The 13,202-nt window shown below is 32.8% G+C and overlaps 2 protein-coding genes, 1 long non-coding RNA gene and 1 pseudogene across 3 annotated transcripts; all 4 read right to left on the minus strand.

Annotated features, from left to right (window-relative positions):
- Positions 1–526: 526 nt before the first annotated feature.
- Positions 527–4,271, minus strand: LOC104734054 (FBD-associated F-box protein At5g38590-like). Its single transcript, XM_087477904.1, has 3 exons — positions 3,938–4,271; positions 2,936–3,748; positions 527–2,848 (listed from the first exon to the last, which is right to left on the minus strand). The coding sequence occupies exons 2-3, from the start codon at positions 3,740–3,742 to the stop codon at positions 2,570–2,572; spliced, it is 1,086 nt and encodes a 361-aa protein (XP_087334030.1). The 5' UTR covers positions 3,743–3,748; positions 3,938–4,271; the 3' UTR covers positions 527–2,569.
- Positions 4,272–4,724: 453 nt separating this feature from the next.
- LOC104734053 (putative FBD-associated F-box protein At5g38570) lies at positions 4,725–6,162 on the minus strand. Its single transcript, XM_010453561.2, has 3 exons — positions 5,311–6,162; positions 5,083–5,223; positions 4,725–5,000 (listed from the first exon to the last, which is right to left on the minus strand). Exons 1-3 carry the CDS (start codon positions 6,160–6,162, stop codon positions 4,725–4,727), a joined length of 1,269 nt encoding a protein of 422 aa, XP_010451863.2.
- Positions 6,163–10,815: 4,653 nt separating this feature from the next.
- Positions 10,816–12,024, minus strand: LOC147933064 (uncharacterized). The gene is made up of 2 exons (XR_015574154.1): positions 11,492–12,024; positions 10,816–11,370 (listed from the first exon to the last, which is right to left on the minus strand). It is a non-coding gene; the product is annotated as an uncharacterized LOC147933064 (long non-coding RNA).
- A 723-nt stretch (positions 12,025–12,747) lies between these two features.
- Positions 12,748–13,202, minus strand: LOC104732982 (SKP1-like protein 11 pseudogene; annotated as a pseudogene).

Genomic DNA, 13,202 nt, shown 5'->3' on the forward strand with positions numbered 1-13,202 from the left:
CCTTCGACCGGATCACCTCGGTGCAATTCCGCAAGTGGCGTTCCGTGGCTGTCCGATGGCCTTCGTGGTCATAGTACGGTTCGGGGGCGTTACATTCAGCCCCTAACGTTTCCATCACGGTTGTTATAGTCACAGCCGGTGGTTTCGAAGTCACCGTCTCTACCACTTCTCTCCTCACGTCGTTTAGTTCCACCGAAACCACAACCAACATTGGATCCGGTGTCGATGTCACCGTCTCCGTCGCCACCGCTTGTTCTTTTGTCTTCTTCTCTTGCTCAGCCTTCGCTTGCATGTTCTTCACTGTCTCAAACACCACATTAACTAGTTTCTTCATCTCATCAATTCGTCTCGTTAATGAATCAAAGTGGAACTCCATGGTATCTTAATATCTTTTAGGGACTTCACAGGATTAGTTTCTCCCATTGAATCCGTCTGCTCTGATACCAAATGTTATGAACCAACTATTTGCTTGTGAATTAAGGAAGATATGAAAGCTTAGCTCCCTCTTAACCCTAATTCACTCTTAGAGATTAAAGTTAATTCTTGGGGCTTCCTCTCTCATTAATCAATAAAGACCATTATATAGGCCTTGATACAACTTAATCAAAACCCTAGTAAAATATAGAAAATACTTTAACGTAGAATGGAAATTACGAAAACCAAATGCATAAACTAAAACACCAAAACTAATTAATTAAAATGTCCTAACCATACTCTAATCTACCTAACCATGATCACGTATCAGGATATTAGACTTTCGTTATACAAAAGAAAAAACATCAAATGCTTCAATCAATCTGATCCAAGGCCTCAGCGAATACTTAGTTGGCATGTGCTTGAAGCTAGGGGAGAAAGTATCAACTCCTTAAGGTTTGGAGCAAGATCTTCGGGGCTATCAGCCAGGATTGTCGTCGTCTTTAGGTGACGAGCATTTTTCAAGTTGTAAACCGCAATATCACTATCATGTCGTCCCCCAATGTATGGTGACCAGGTTAAAATTTGTAGACTCGACAATGGGCATTCCGGGACAGAACTCGGTTGATTCCAGCAAGCCACACAATATTCACTGAACATATTATGCTTAGACCAAGCAGATGAATCAGATTAAAAACCATAAAGAGTAACAAGAAATAGTTTATCAAAGAAACTTACTTCCACTGGAGAGATGTTTTTTTTTTTTGTCAAACCTTGTGCCTTCATTCATTCAAATATATAAGAGTCCATTACAAGTACATAGAAGAGGCAAGGAGCAGAGTTTAAAACAACAAAGAAAAAGCATTCCCCAATGCCAACAGGTGATAAACAGAGTGATAAAAGAAAAACATCGATTGTATAGTCTAAGAGAGCTATGAGCCACAGGCTTGAGGGTCTAATGGTACATGTGAGATCATGGTACATCGATAGACCATCTTCGAGGGCTTCAAAGGATGGTTGAATAGTCACTGTCATCCAACATTGTGACGTTAACAAAGGTATCAGTGCCTCAATGTCCACCGGGGCGATAGGAACCCACAGTAACAGGACGGCAAAGAAACCGGTGACTATGGTGCTATAGTCGGTTAGGGATTGCTTTGAAACCCAAAGCATAAGGTTCGGATCACTTCGTGAATTCACAGTAAGGACTGGTTGGGACAAGATCCATGTGGTGGTGGTGGTTGAAAGACGATGCTTGTAATCATCAAATAGCCAGCTTAGTTTGTATCCGTCAATGAACAAGATGTGTTCAAAATCGAGATTACCACTTTTACTAGAGCAGTTCAAGGAGCAAATACCATATATCCATATGCTTTTATAACCAAATCTCATTACTCTAGAAGCATCTAAGGCCAGGTTCCGTGAAAAATAGATGAATAACCAAATCAGTAAAGGGAAACGAAGCAGTACATTGCACTGGAAATCCATAAACGATGAAGTAAAGGGCCTAGGCTTCCTCTTTTGACCAACCTGAGGATAATAAATTGGTTTGACATGTTTTTGTGCTAATGGGCTTTTCTTGAGGCCTAGGTCCACTAAGGGAAACCCTAGGTTTCCAAGAGGTCGCCGCAAGGAATGGTCAGGTTGTCGGCCACCCGAGATGGACGGAGAGATCTGCGTTGCAGACGGGTTCTCCGTTGAGTGGGGAGCCGGCGGGTTCATGTAGTGGCCGTGGTAGCAGGATCGTCTTTGGTAACTAGGTCCACTGGGGAAAATCCTAGTGTCATAACCGATTGCCAAAGTGAGAACTGGTTGAGGCGACTATCCGAAAGTAGCAGAGATTTTCCCAAGAGCGGAAGCATCCCTGGTGAAGGTGAGTTCGGCGGAGTCAGTCGGTGGCCTTGGTTAGAAACGACGATTGAAGATAAGTCCACTAGGGAAAATCCTATCTTCATAGTAATTTGCCATGGTGAGGGGTGAGAGAAATGGTTTCCCGAGATTTGCGAAGAGAGTCTCTCCGGAGGAGTGTAGATCGGCGGGAGCATACAGCAATTGTGGTTTGAATCGGTGGAAGATTTTATTGGGGTTGTAATAGGGTTAAAACAAAGGGAAAACAGAGAGAAAAACTTGAAAAAAGAACTACTAGCAAGATCGACTAACAGATAAGCAGGTAAGTTAAAGATGGATCCCAACACCGGCGAGAAGGAGTCTCACCGGTGCCGGAAAAAATGGTTGAAAGAGTCTTCTCGATATTCGTGTCTGGGAGAAGAAATATTCCAAAACTATATGAGCTTCCCACTGGAGAGATGTTTAATACTCGTAAATTAGGAGAATCCTTGAGCAACTGGCCAAGGACATGCGACACGTCTTCCTTGCACACACATAGGTTCAGATGTTCAAGCTGGTTGAAAACAAAACCATCACCATACACACCCTGCCCACATTATATAAAATTATTACTTAACGGAGTATTCTAGAAATAGTATCCACAACTTGCGGTTGATAAATGGAACTTAATTACCTCTAAACAACATATCGTGAGACGCTTGACAGATGTGATTGATGCAATAAGACTCTTCGGATTAAGGGATACTGCTTCCCTCAGCTTAGGCATATTCTTAATCAAAGAGTAGTGCTCCTCTTCATTCATGTCTTCAAGTTTCAAATACTTTAAAGATGGAGTATCTACCTCATACCCATCTAAAAAAGAACAATTATCTACAAGGAGTGTTAAACTCTGCAAAGTTAGGACGATAATAGTGAACGCTCCGGTACCAATTTGCACCGATAGATCATCAAGAACAGGACAAATAGAAAGAAGATCCTGAAGAGATTTTCCATTTACGTAATCCACAGTTTTAAGTTGAAATGTTTTCAGAGAGGGAAAACAAACCATAGACGGAACATCCATGAGAACCACATAATTGAGTTTCAAGGTCACGAGCGATTTGCAGGTAAACAAGCTACTCGGAATTATGTTTTCATGCACCGGATGAAAACGAATATCAAGCTCACGTACATGGTGAGAAACTGAGATTTCAATCCACCTCTTGACATCTTCAGGTTTAATATCGTCATTTAGATGTAAGACGAGTCGCAAGCTTTCTATGAACGGAGATTTATGTAATGGCAGCTTCTTGTTGATAAAATCCCCAAGTACATCATCGCCTTCTGTACCATATGGAGATAAGAACTCGAGTTTAGGCAACCACATCCAAAGAAACTCCCATCGCTTAGATAAAACACAAGTGGATACAGCTTTTTTTGTTGGAAGAAACGATAATATCTTCACCAGCACGTCATCAGGCAATTCATTGATTTTTTCCATATCTTACTGTTAAACACAAGAGAAGAACAACAAAAGAGTCAAACGATTTATTTTTTTTGATTAAGTCAAGGAAACGAATTAGTAACAAGAGAAAACACAGAACACATACCGGACAAAACCCAACAACAAACAAAAAGCTGTAGTGTTGAAATCTGAGACAGGAAAAAAAAACCCTAGAAAATAAATAAAGAGGACCTGTGAATTCCAGTGGAAGCTCGGTTCTTCTAGAATTCATGAATCCGAAACACCCGAACAAGTGCGAAAGCATTTGGTTTCGATTTATAAGAAAGAAGGTGTGACAACAGAATAGGAATCGTCTCCGTAAAAGATTCGAAAATGGCAAAACTACATCGGTACTCACACAACTCATTGAACAATTCGTCTTCTTCACATTTAATTGGGTTAGCGAAGAAATTTAAACCTCTAGTAGACCTAGGCTAGGGCCAGGTTTCATGTGAATTTGTTTTTGTTCTTTTCTTTTTCAGCATTTTGAAAGATGTTCAACAGCTCAATTTGGTTTTGATGTATAAGAAAGTTTGAGCTGAAATCAATTTTAATATACAAAATTATTATAAGAAAAGAAAAAATAGAGATGCCTCTTCATATTCTATTCAAAATTCAAATGGCAAATTTAGTAAATGAACCAATGTAGTCCAGGTGTGGACCTCAGATTTGAATTGTTGAAAAGCTCTTTAGTAAATGAACCAATGTAGTCCAGGTGCATGTGCATTAATTGTTCTTATAATACATTGAAGCATTCTTTCTTTCAGTATTAAAAAAAAAAATATACATATTTTTCGAAAGCAAGTTGTTAAAATTCGGACCACGATCACGCAACTTTACTAAAATTCGAAACTATCTGACCTTTGTTGAACACAAATGGAAATAGATAGGAAAATAGACTTCTTGATATACAAAAAAAAAAAAAAAAAAAAAAAAAAAGCATCTAATGTTTTTCAAGTCTCAATATGATCCAAGTCCCTCAGCGAATACTTAGTTGGCATGTGGTTGAAGCTCGGGGAAGAAGTCTCAACTCATTGATCACTTCTGGAACATAATATTTCCATGTATTAACCAATATTGTTGCCTTCTTTAAGTGACAAGCGTATTTCAAGATATAAGCCACAATATCTCTATCTTGCTGTCTAGCAAAGTATGGTGACCAGCTGACAATCTGTAGACTCGACAACATGCATTCAGGAACAGAAGTCTGTTGATTCCAGCAAACCATACCATTACTCATATCAACCGAATGACCCTAAGACCAAGTAGAAGAATTAGACTAAAACGATATATGGTTATTAGAAAACAAGAAATTATTTATCAATTATGAAACTTACTTTCATAACACAGATGTCTAATACTCGTAAGTTAGGAGAAGCATTGAGAAACTGGCCAAGGAGGTTACATGAATCCTTTTTGCACAGACATAGGCTTAGATGTTCAAGCTCCGTAAAAACACAACCATCACCATCCAAATCCTGCCCACAAATATATCAACAGTATTAACAAAGAAGTCTCTAAATGAGATTGAAGTCTCGCAATTGATAAAAATGAAAAGTAATTACCTCTAAACAACATATTGTAAGACGCTTGACAGATGTGATTGATCCAAGAATTTGATTCTTGGGATAAGAGGATAGAATATCGACATATGCTTCCCTCAGCCTAGGCATATTCTTAATTAAAGAGTAGTGGTGTGGCTCATGAGTCCAGTCCACTAGTTTCAAATACTTTAAAGAAGGAGTATTTATCTCATACCCATCAAAATTCCCATCAGTACGTACAAAGAGTGATAAACTCTGCAAAGACGGGATGATTATAGTGAACTCTTTCATTTGTTCTTCATCTGCTTCGAAAGACAACGATAGATCTTCAATAACAGGACAACCAGATAAAAGCCGTTGAAGAGATTCTCCATCTACGAAAAAATAACTAGCCGTCGTCTCAAGTTGCAAAGTTTTAAGAGAGAGAAGACAAACCATAGTGGGAACATCCATGTGAGTTATCTTTTGGAGTTTCAAGGTCACGAGCGATTTGCACGTAAACAAGCTACTGGGAAATATGAAGAATTTTTCACCATAGGGATAATAATCAATTTGCAGCTCACGTACACAGCGAGAAATTGCGATTTCAATCCACCGTTTCACATTTTTAGGTTTAATATGTGAATTACAAGTTATGTGGAGACGCATGCTTTCTATGACGGGAGCTCTATGTAATGGCAACTTCTTGTCTATAAAATCCCCAAGTCCAGGAGGCCTTGGATCCGACATAGAATTGAACTCTAGTTTAGTTAACCACATCCAAAGAAACTCCCATCGATTAGACAAAACGCAAGTGGATACAGCTTCTTTTGTCGGAAGAAATGATAATATCTTCACCAGCACGTCATCAGGCAATCCATTGATTTTGTCCATATCTTACAAAACCCAAGCTATTGTTACTAGAAAAGCCAACTAAAAGAATTAATTAGACGAGAAAAAAAGACACAGCCGCACACACATAGGAACTAGGCGAAACCTAGAATAGAAAAACCTAGGGGTAGGCATATAAATATAGATTTAATTATATTTAATATTAGGTTTTAATTTTAACTTTCTATATTTTCTAATTTATTTGATTAATTAACTATTATAAAACCATAATCAATAAATTTTAGTTATATTAACTAGATATTTATTTTATAAATTAATTATATATATAACTAATGTTTAATTTGTATTTTTTAAATGTACATCCTCACAAATTTAAATACATTAGATTAAGACCCGTGCTAGAGCACGTGTTGAAATTCATTTTATTTATATTGTAATTTTTATGTAAAATATAATTCATGTGATTGTTTTTTAAAAAAAATTTGGATAAAATATTATGCAGTAAAATCATATGCTAAATATGATGACTTGAAAAAAGACACTTATTTTGTAAGTTTTATATTGTTAATGATTCTAGATAAGTACCTAACATTGGTTAAATTTTATTTTATACAAAATTTTGTATATTTTCTATTTTATAAAATTCGAATATGTTGTATTAGTTTATGTACATGAAGTTATTTCAACAATCTATATTCTACATCATGACTTGAATGTCATTATAAGACATAATTTTGTGAATTTGGCTTTTAAAAAGTAGGTTATTGTATTATGAGTAATTTAATATATTGTTATACTTTTTGTTTTAATATACTTGGTTTTTTGAAATTCTTTCTTATTATAGTGACATATTATTGACATTGCTATAACAAACCAATTTAGACTGTTTATAGTTTCTAACTTTTATATCAAGTTTCAATATTTTAAAAATATTTCAAAATAAGTTATTTAAAGTTTATTATATTATATAAAATTATAAAATTCATCAAAAGTATGAAATTGAATTTAAATATTCATATTTTGACCGTTACTCCGTAAGATTTTTAATTCAATAGATATTATTTTTAAAGAATAATATTACTAAAACTTGAATATTTTATAAATTGAATCATTTATTTTTTGTTTTTAAAAATTTAACTTATGGTATATCCGGAAATAAAACTATTTTTTAATTATAATAAATAATATGATAATTTATTTGTTTCACAAAATAGACTCACATATAACAATGAGAGTTGAAGTATAATGATAATTAACAAATTAATATTAATAAAAGAAATTAATATGGTAAGTTAGATGATATCAAATGATTCTTTAGAATATTCTCTTTAAGATTTTTGGAAACAATAAATCCAGACTATACAAATAATATAAAACTTAATATACAACCTATTTGTAACCAACTTATTAAAATTATATAGTCTACAAAACAATGTTGTGTACTTCCGTTTTATTATATAGGGGATTAGTTAGTATGGAAATTAAAAAGTATTTTGTTTGAGGTTTATTGTTTTATATTATAGTATAACATACAGTTAAATAAGTAGTGATTTATAGAAGGAATATACTGTGTGTTTTATTTATTTATTTACAGATAGTAGTATTTTTACTATTTAATTTTTTTTTAAATACTAGGTTTTGAACCCACGCTACGCGTGGGTTTATTTGATACATTTTGATGAAAAATATATATACTCACTCTGTTTCAAAATATAAGAAATGACCACTTTAAAAATGTTCAACCAATCATAAATAAAACTGCATAATAAAATATATTAAACTAATCTGAAAGTAGCATAGAAACTTGAAAACATCTTATATTATGAAACAAAAAAATCTTCTCTAAAACATCTTATATTATGAAATGCAAGAAGTATGTGATTGATGACAGTAATGAAATATTATCTTATAAAAATAAATTATATTAGTATTAAATAAAAATTTAAATTTCAGATACACAATTTTTAAAAATATAAAAATGAGTTGTGTTATACATTTAAATCAGATAAAAAAATCATGAATTTAACTCGACATCCAGGCAAGGCGAATCAAACTGATGACCTCACATATCCTAAACCATTTCTTTGACCACCAGAAAAACAAAATAATTTTGTAATCTTTAATTTATCTCGTTTTCATATTTAATTGATCGCTACCACCTATGTTTTCGTGTTTTTTATTCAATGTTTTCTTATTTTTCATATTCTTTCTTGTCATTTTCATTGTCAAATTTTATGGTAATTGTCATCGTTACTTTTATCCTGTTCTTTGTTATACTCTTCTTCTTTTTCTTCTTCTTCCTCGTCAACTTTTTCACATTCTTTCAATGAAAAACATTTTTTTTAGACTACCATACAACTTGTTAACCCATCAAACTCCAAGACCAAAATCTTTTATTTTCTCATAAAATTTGTGCAATTCATAAAGACCTGCATAGTCAACACATGCATCCAATTATTGATAATTTCATTCATATACTTATTCGTTTAAGATCCACATGTATCGAAACTTCTCAAACCAAAATCCTTACTCGCAGAGAAAGTAATATGAACACATGTATAGTTAAAATAATATTTGTGCTTTTCGTCGATCCTTCTTCTTTAAACTCAAATAACATCAACTCAAGGTCTTGCGATGTCAATCCTTCTTTCTTAGACTTAAAAATAAAAATTTTACTGCAAGAATATCATATCATATTTCTTTTATTTCTATAAATTTTAATTTTTTTTCTAAAAATTCTTAATAATATAGATTACTACTATATTTCCAAAAATGTTAATTAGTGAAATATCTAATTCTTATTGGTTGTTTTAAATCCTGTATGGACACTTTTAGGAGTTTATAGCTTCAACTTTTTATTAGTATAGATATAATATTTTAAAATTTCTATGGAGGTTAAGTAATTGTATTATTTTCAAACATTCTATGAAGTTTAAATATTTTTAATATTTGAAACTTTTAAAAGTTTCAATATCTATACTATTTTAAACTTTTAAAATTTATAAATTATAATTTTTTAGAAACCTTTTATAAGCTAATAAATTTTTAAAATTTAAAGATCATAAGATTTTGAAGTTTTAAAAGGTTTCAAAATATAATATTTGAACCTTTTAAAAAGTTCAATATTTATAATATTTTAAACTATTTTAAAAACTTTTAAAAGTTTAAATATTATAAATATTTAAACTTTTAAAAATTTTCAATATTATAATATTTCTTTGAAACTTTGTAAAGTTTTAGTTTGATCAAATAAAAAATCAGATCAAACGAATAAAACTTTTTAACTTGGACACCTGATAAATCAAGTTTTCCTGCTCATTTGCTGTTGGAAGCATATTAATCTTTATTTATACTGGTTACTATGTGGACGCCTTTAGGAGCTTATAGCTCATACTTTTTATTAGTATAGATATGTACAGGATAATTTTGTATTGTAGTTTTGTATGTTTTATATATAAAGAATCAGTTAACTTAAGTATATATAGTTTTGTTGTGAAATGCAAATAAAAGTTGTGAACAGTTATTTGTTTGAGCTGAATTCCACATTGTTTTTCTTTTAATAAACTTTGGTTATTAAAATGGACTCAAGATGTGTGTATATAATTTGTTAGAAATGGGAAAATAGCTATTTGAACAAAAAAAATAATTCAGCGAATTAATTGCTTACATATATATACTAATATTGTTTTTAAAGTAAACTAATATTGTTTTTTTTTGTCTAGACCGACACAATTGTTCTTGTTTTTATCTGACAAAACAAATCTATCATCTTCTTCGTCTTTGTTTTATCCCGTCCATTGCGACATCTCCGCCCATCTTGATTTTTAGTCAATTGATTTCATCATCCTTATTTGTCATAATTCGTCTACGAAAGAGTGTTTTGATTATGCTCCAAATCATCTTCTTTTAGCTCCTTAGTGTTCTATCCGTGCCAATGAGTACCTAAACCTATAAAAACTCAAAAACAACCTAGAAAACAAATCAAAAGACTCAAAAAGCACACTTATTCTATTGTTAAAAACCACAAAAACCATGATATATCATGGAGAAAATATTGTTTTGTAAAATTGGAAACTGAATATTAATTAAATTAATCATAAACTTAATACTTAATGTTAAAGGGAGTGGTTCCGATTGTTTTGGAAATTTTATTAGGATAAACCTTGTTTCCAAAAATCAAAATATTAATTAATTAAATGAAAAAAAAAATCAATAATTAATGCCAATAGCATCCCTATAAATAAGTGTCAACTTTAGGATTTATTTTATAAATGTCTCAAAAAATGTATATATAGATTAATTTTTAAACCCAATTTAAACCGAACCAAACCAAACCAAACCGAACCGAGCCAAACATAAATCGACCCAAACCGAACCAAACCAAACATAAACCGATCCAAACACAAACCAAACCAAACTAATTTTGGTTGAATTTGGTTAGAGTTTTACCAAAACCAAATAAATAAAACCGAACGGAACCCAAACCAAATCAAACCTTAAACAGAAATGCTCACCCCAAGAAAAACCTGTCAGCTCGATTCCGCTCGGGAAAATCGGAAACGCGCTTCTCTTTACCATTAAACCCTAATGATCGAAACCTCTAGTGGGCCTCAGGGCCTGGTCATAGGCCAGGTTTCGTGTGAAATCCTTTCTTCGGAGGGGGTATTCAACTAGGTATTTTAAAAGATTTTAGAGTATTCTTAAAATCACTTGTTATTTAATTGATGAATTTTAAAAATCTTTTAAAATGCTATGTTATTCAACTTAGATTTATGTAAAATCATTTAAAATAATTTACAATCCTTTGTTATTTAATCAATGATTTATAAAACTTACTTGAAATCTACTGTTATTCAAAATATCATAACTTTTAAAAAAACTGCTACTTTGAATGATTCTAGAAGATTTTGATTTGTTTTCTACTTGAAAATACTCCCTCTCAAAATCCCACCTTTTGAGATAGAATTTTAAAGGATTTTGTAAAAAGAAGAAAACTTTATTTCCTGGAAAATCAAAATTGAAACAGAAACATTCTCACCTCATCCCCACTCCTCCGCTCCAATCCCACCAGTGGCGAATTCAATTGCTTCCTCTCATGTGGAAAATGCTTTGAAGAAGTTTGATGATTGTCCATTCATCCTCGGCGAGCTTAGTTATTGTAAGAACGTTGTCTCTTCTTTCTTTTGAGTTACCTTTTTGTTGTTTCTTATTATGATTTTCTCTTGTTCTGTGATTTCAGGTATTCAACAGCTGATTCAAATACATAAACAAAGGAGTTAAATAATGAGTTGACGAGTCGGAATTAAAAGGTTGGTTTACTTTTTACTTACCAAACCTTGTTTTGCATAGTTAGGGTTTACTTGTTACTTACAACTACGGTTCTGTTGCAGATAGTTGTTCTTGATGATGATCCATATAAGAGGATAGGAAGAGATGGGAGCAGTGAGAGCTACGAGTATCCTAAGAGAGAAAGTATGATCTGTATTTTTTTTAATCGTTGATGAGGTACTTGTTACAAATTCTTTGATCTGTTTTTTTGTTGTTCATTCTTATTTAGGGTGAGAATTAAATGATATTGGGTTTTATTTTGCAGGCTTGGCTTGGTGATCACCGTTTAATATTGGTTCTGATTTTGTGAGGTCGTTAATTGTCTCTTCATCTTTCTTTTGATTTAGCTTTGAGTTAATGGGTTTGAGGAATCAGAATTAAAGGTTTGTTTACTTGTTACTTACTACTAAACCTTAGCTCTGTTGCAGATAAGGAAGAGATGATGATTCATGGCTCTGTTACAGATAGCAGCTCTCGATGATGATCCATGTAAGAGGATAGGAAGAGATGGGGGCAATGAAAGCTACGAGTTCCTAAGAGAGGCTTTTGTAGACAGAATTACATCATCGTCATCTCAGTTCTAAAGGTAATTTTTTATTATTATAAAGTATCCTAAAATCTCTCAAAATCTAATAATAAAATCTCACCAAATCACAAAGTATTTTTAAAAAAATATATATATTCTAATAAATAACCAAAATTTTTCTAAAAGCTCAATCAAATCTTGCAAAAACCTAAAATATTTAAATCCAACCAAATCCCTTAAAATACAAGTTCAATACCCCGTTCTTCATTTTGGTGCTGATAGACTGATTATCAGGTATTCTTTATGCAAGTTTGGGATTTTTTTTCATTTAAACTCTCAAAGTTTGAAAATTTTATTAGAAAGAATGTCAAAAAAAAAAAAAACATCCAACTTTTATTATTATCACACAAATTTAGTTTGACAAAAAGTATTTTTTTTTTATGGTTGTAAAAGTACAAGGCACGGATTTGAACATAGAGTTCGTAACTGGAAAAATGGCCAAAATCAACCTCAACTATTTTTCAAACGTTTTTTCGTACCTAAACTTTAATACTTTGCAAATAACAACTTGAATTGCATTGGTTCAGGTTAGCTAGGTTAACTTACTAGGGTATATAAAGAAAAGAAACATTGGTTTTATTATCTCCTTCAAATTATTAAAAAAAACAAAACAAAAGTAGACGAAGATCATCATCATCATACATTGATCAAGAAAAAAACCACACACTGAAGAAAAAGAAAAAAAGGTGCTTAATGTTTGATCCATGATCCGCTCATTCAAAAGCCCATTGATTCTCCTTACGAACCTCTTCTTCTTCCTCAGGTGTAAAATCATTCTCAATGTTGAAGTGTGCACGAATCTGGTCTGGAGTTTTGCCCTTGATCATATCAGCAACAGTTTGGCACGTCATGTTTAGCCGTTTAGGTAGTTCGCAGCAAGAATGAGATCAAAGATCGTGGATTAATAATCTGTTTCCATTAACTGCTTATCCCAGTTCTTGAGTTCCTCCTCGGAGATTGGGTTAGCATCATCGACGTGGTGCTTCTTGCAGTACTCCATCACTAGGGCAAGAGTCTTGCTCGTCACGTTAGCAAGAGGGATCTCGGTACTGGCGCAATCGTCCTCAACCATATGCGCTATGGTCTGCGATTGGATCGCGATCTCTTCTTCCACCTCGAACGACTGACCATCGGAGCTCTTCAACATGATCATCTTCTTCGTCGACAT

This window comes from Camelina sativa, chromosome 12 (genome assembly GCF_030686135.1).
Source record: "Camelina sativa cultivar CO46 ecotype springtype chromosome 12, ASM3068613v1".
In the NCBI taxonomy this organism is placed as follows: domain Eukaryota; kingdom Viridiplantae; phylum Streptophyta; class Magnoliopsida; order Brassicales; family Brassicaceae; genus Camelina; species Camelina sativa.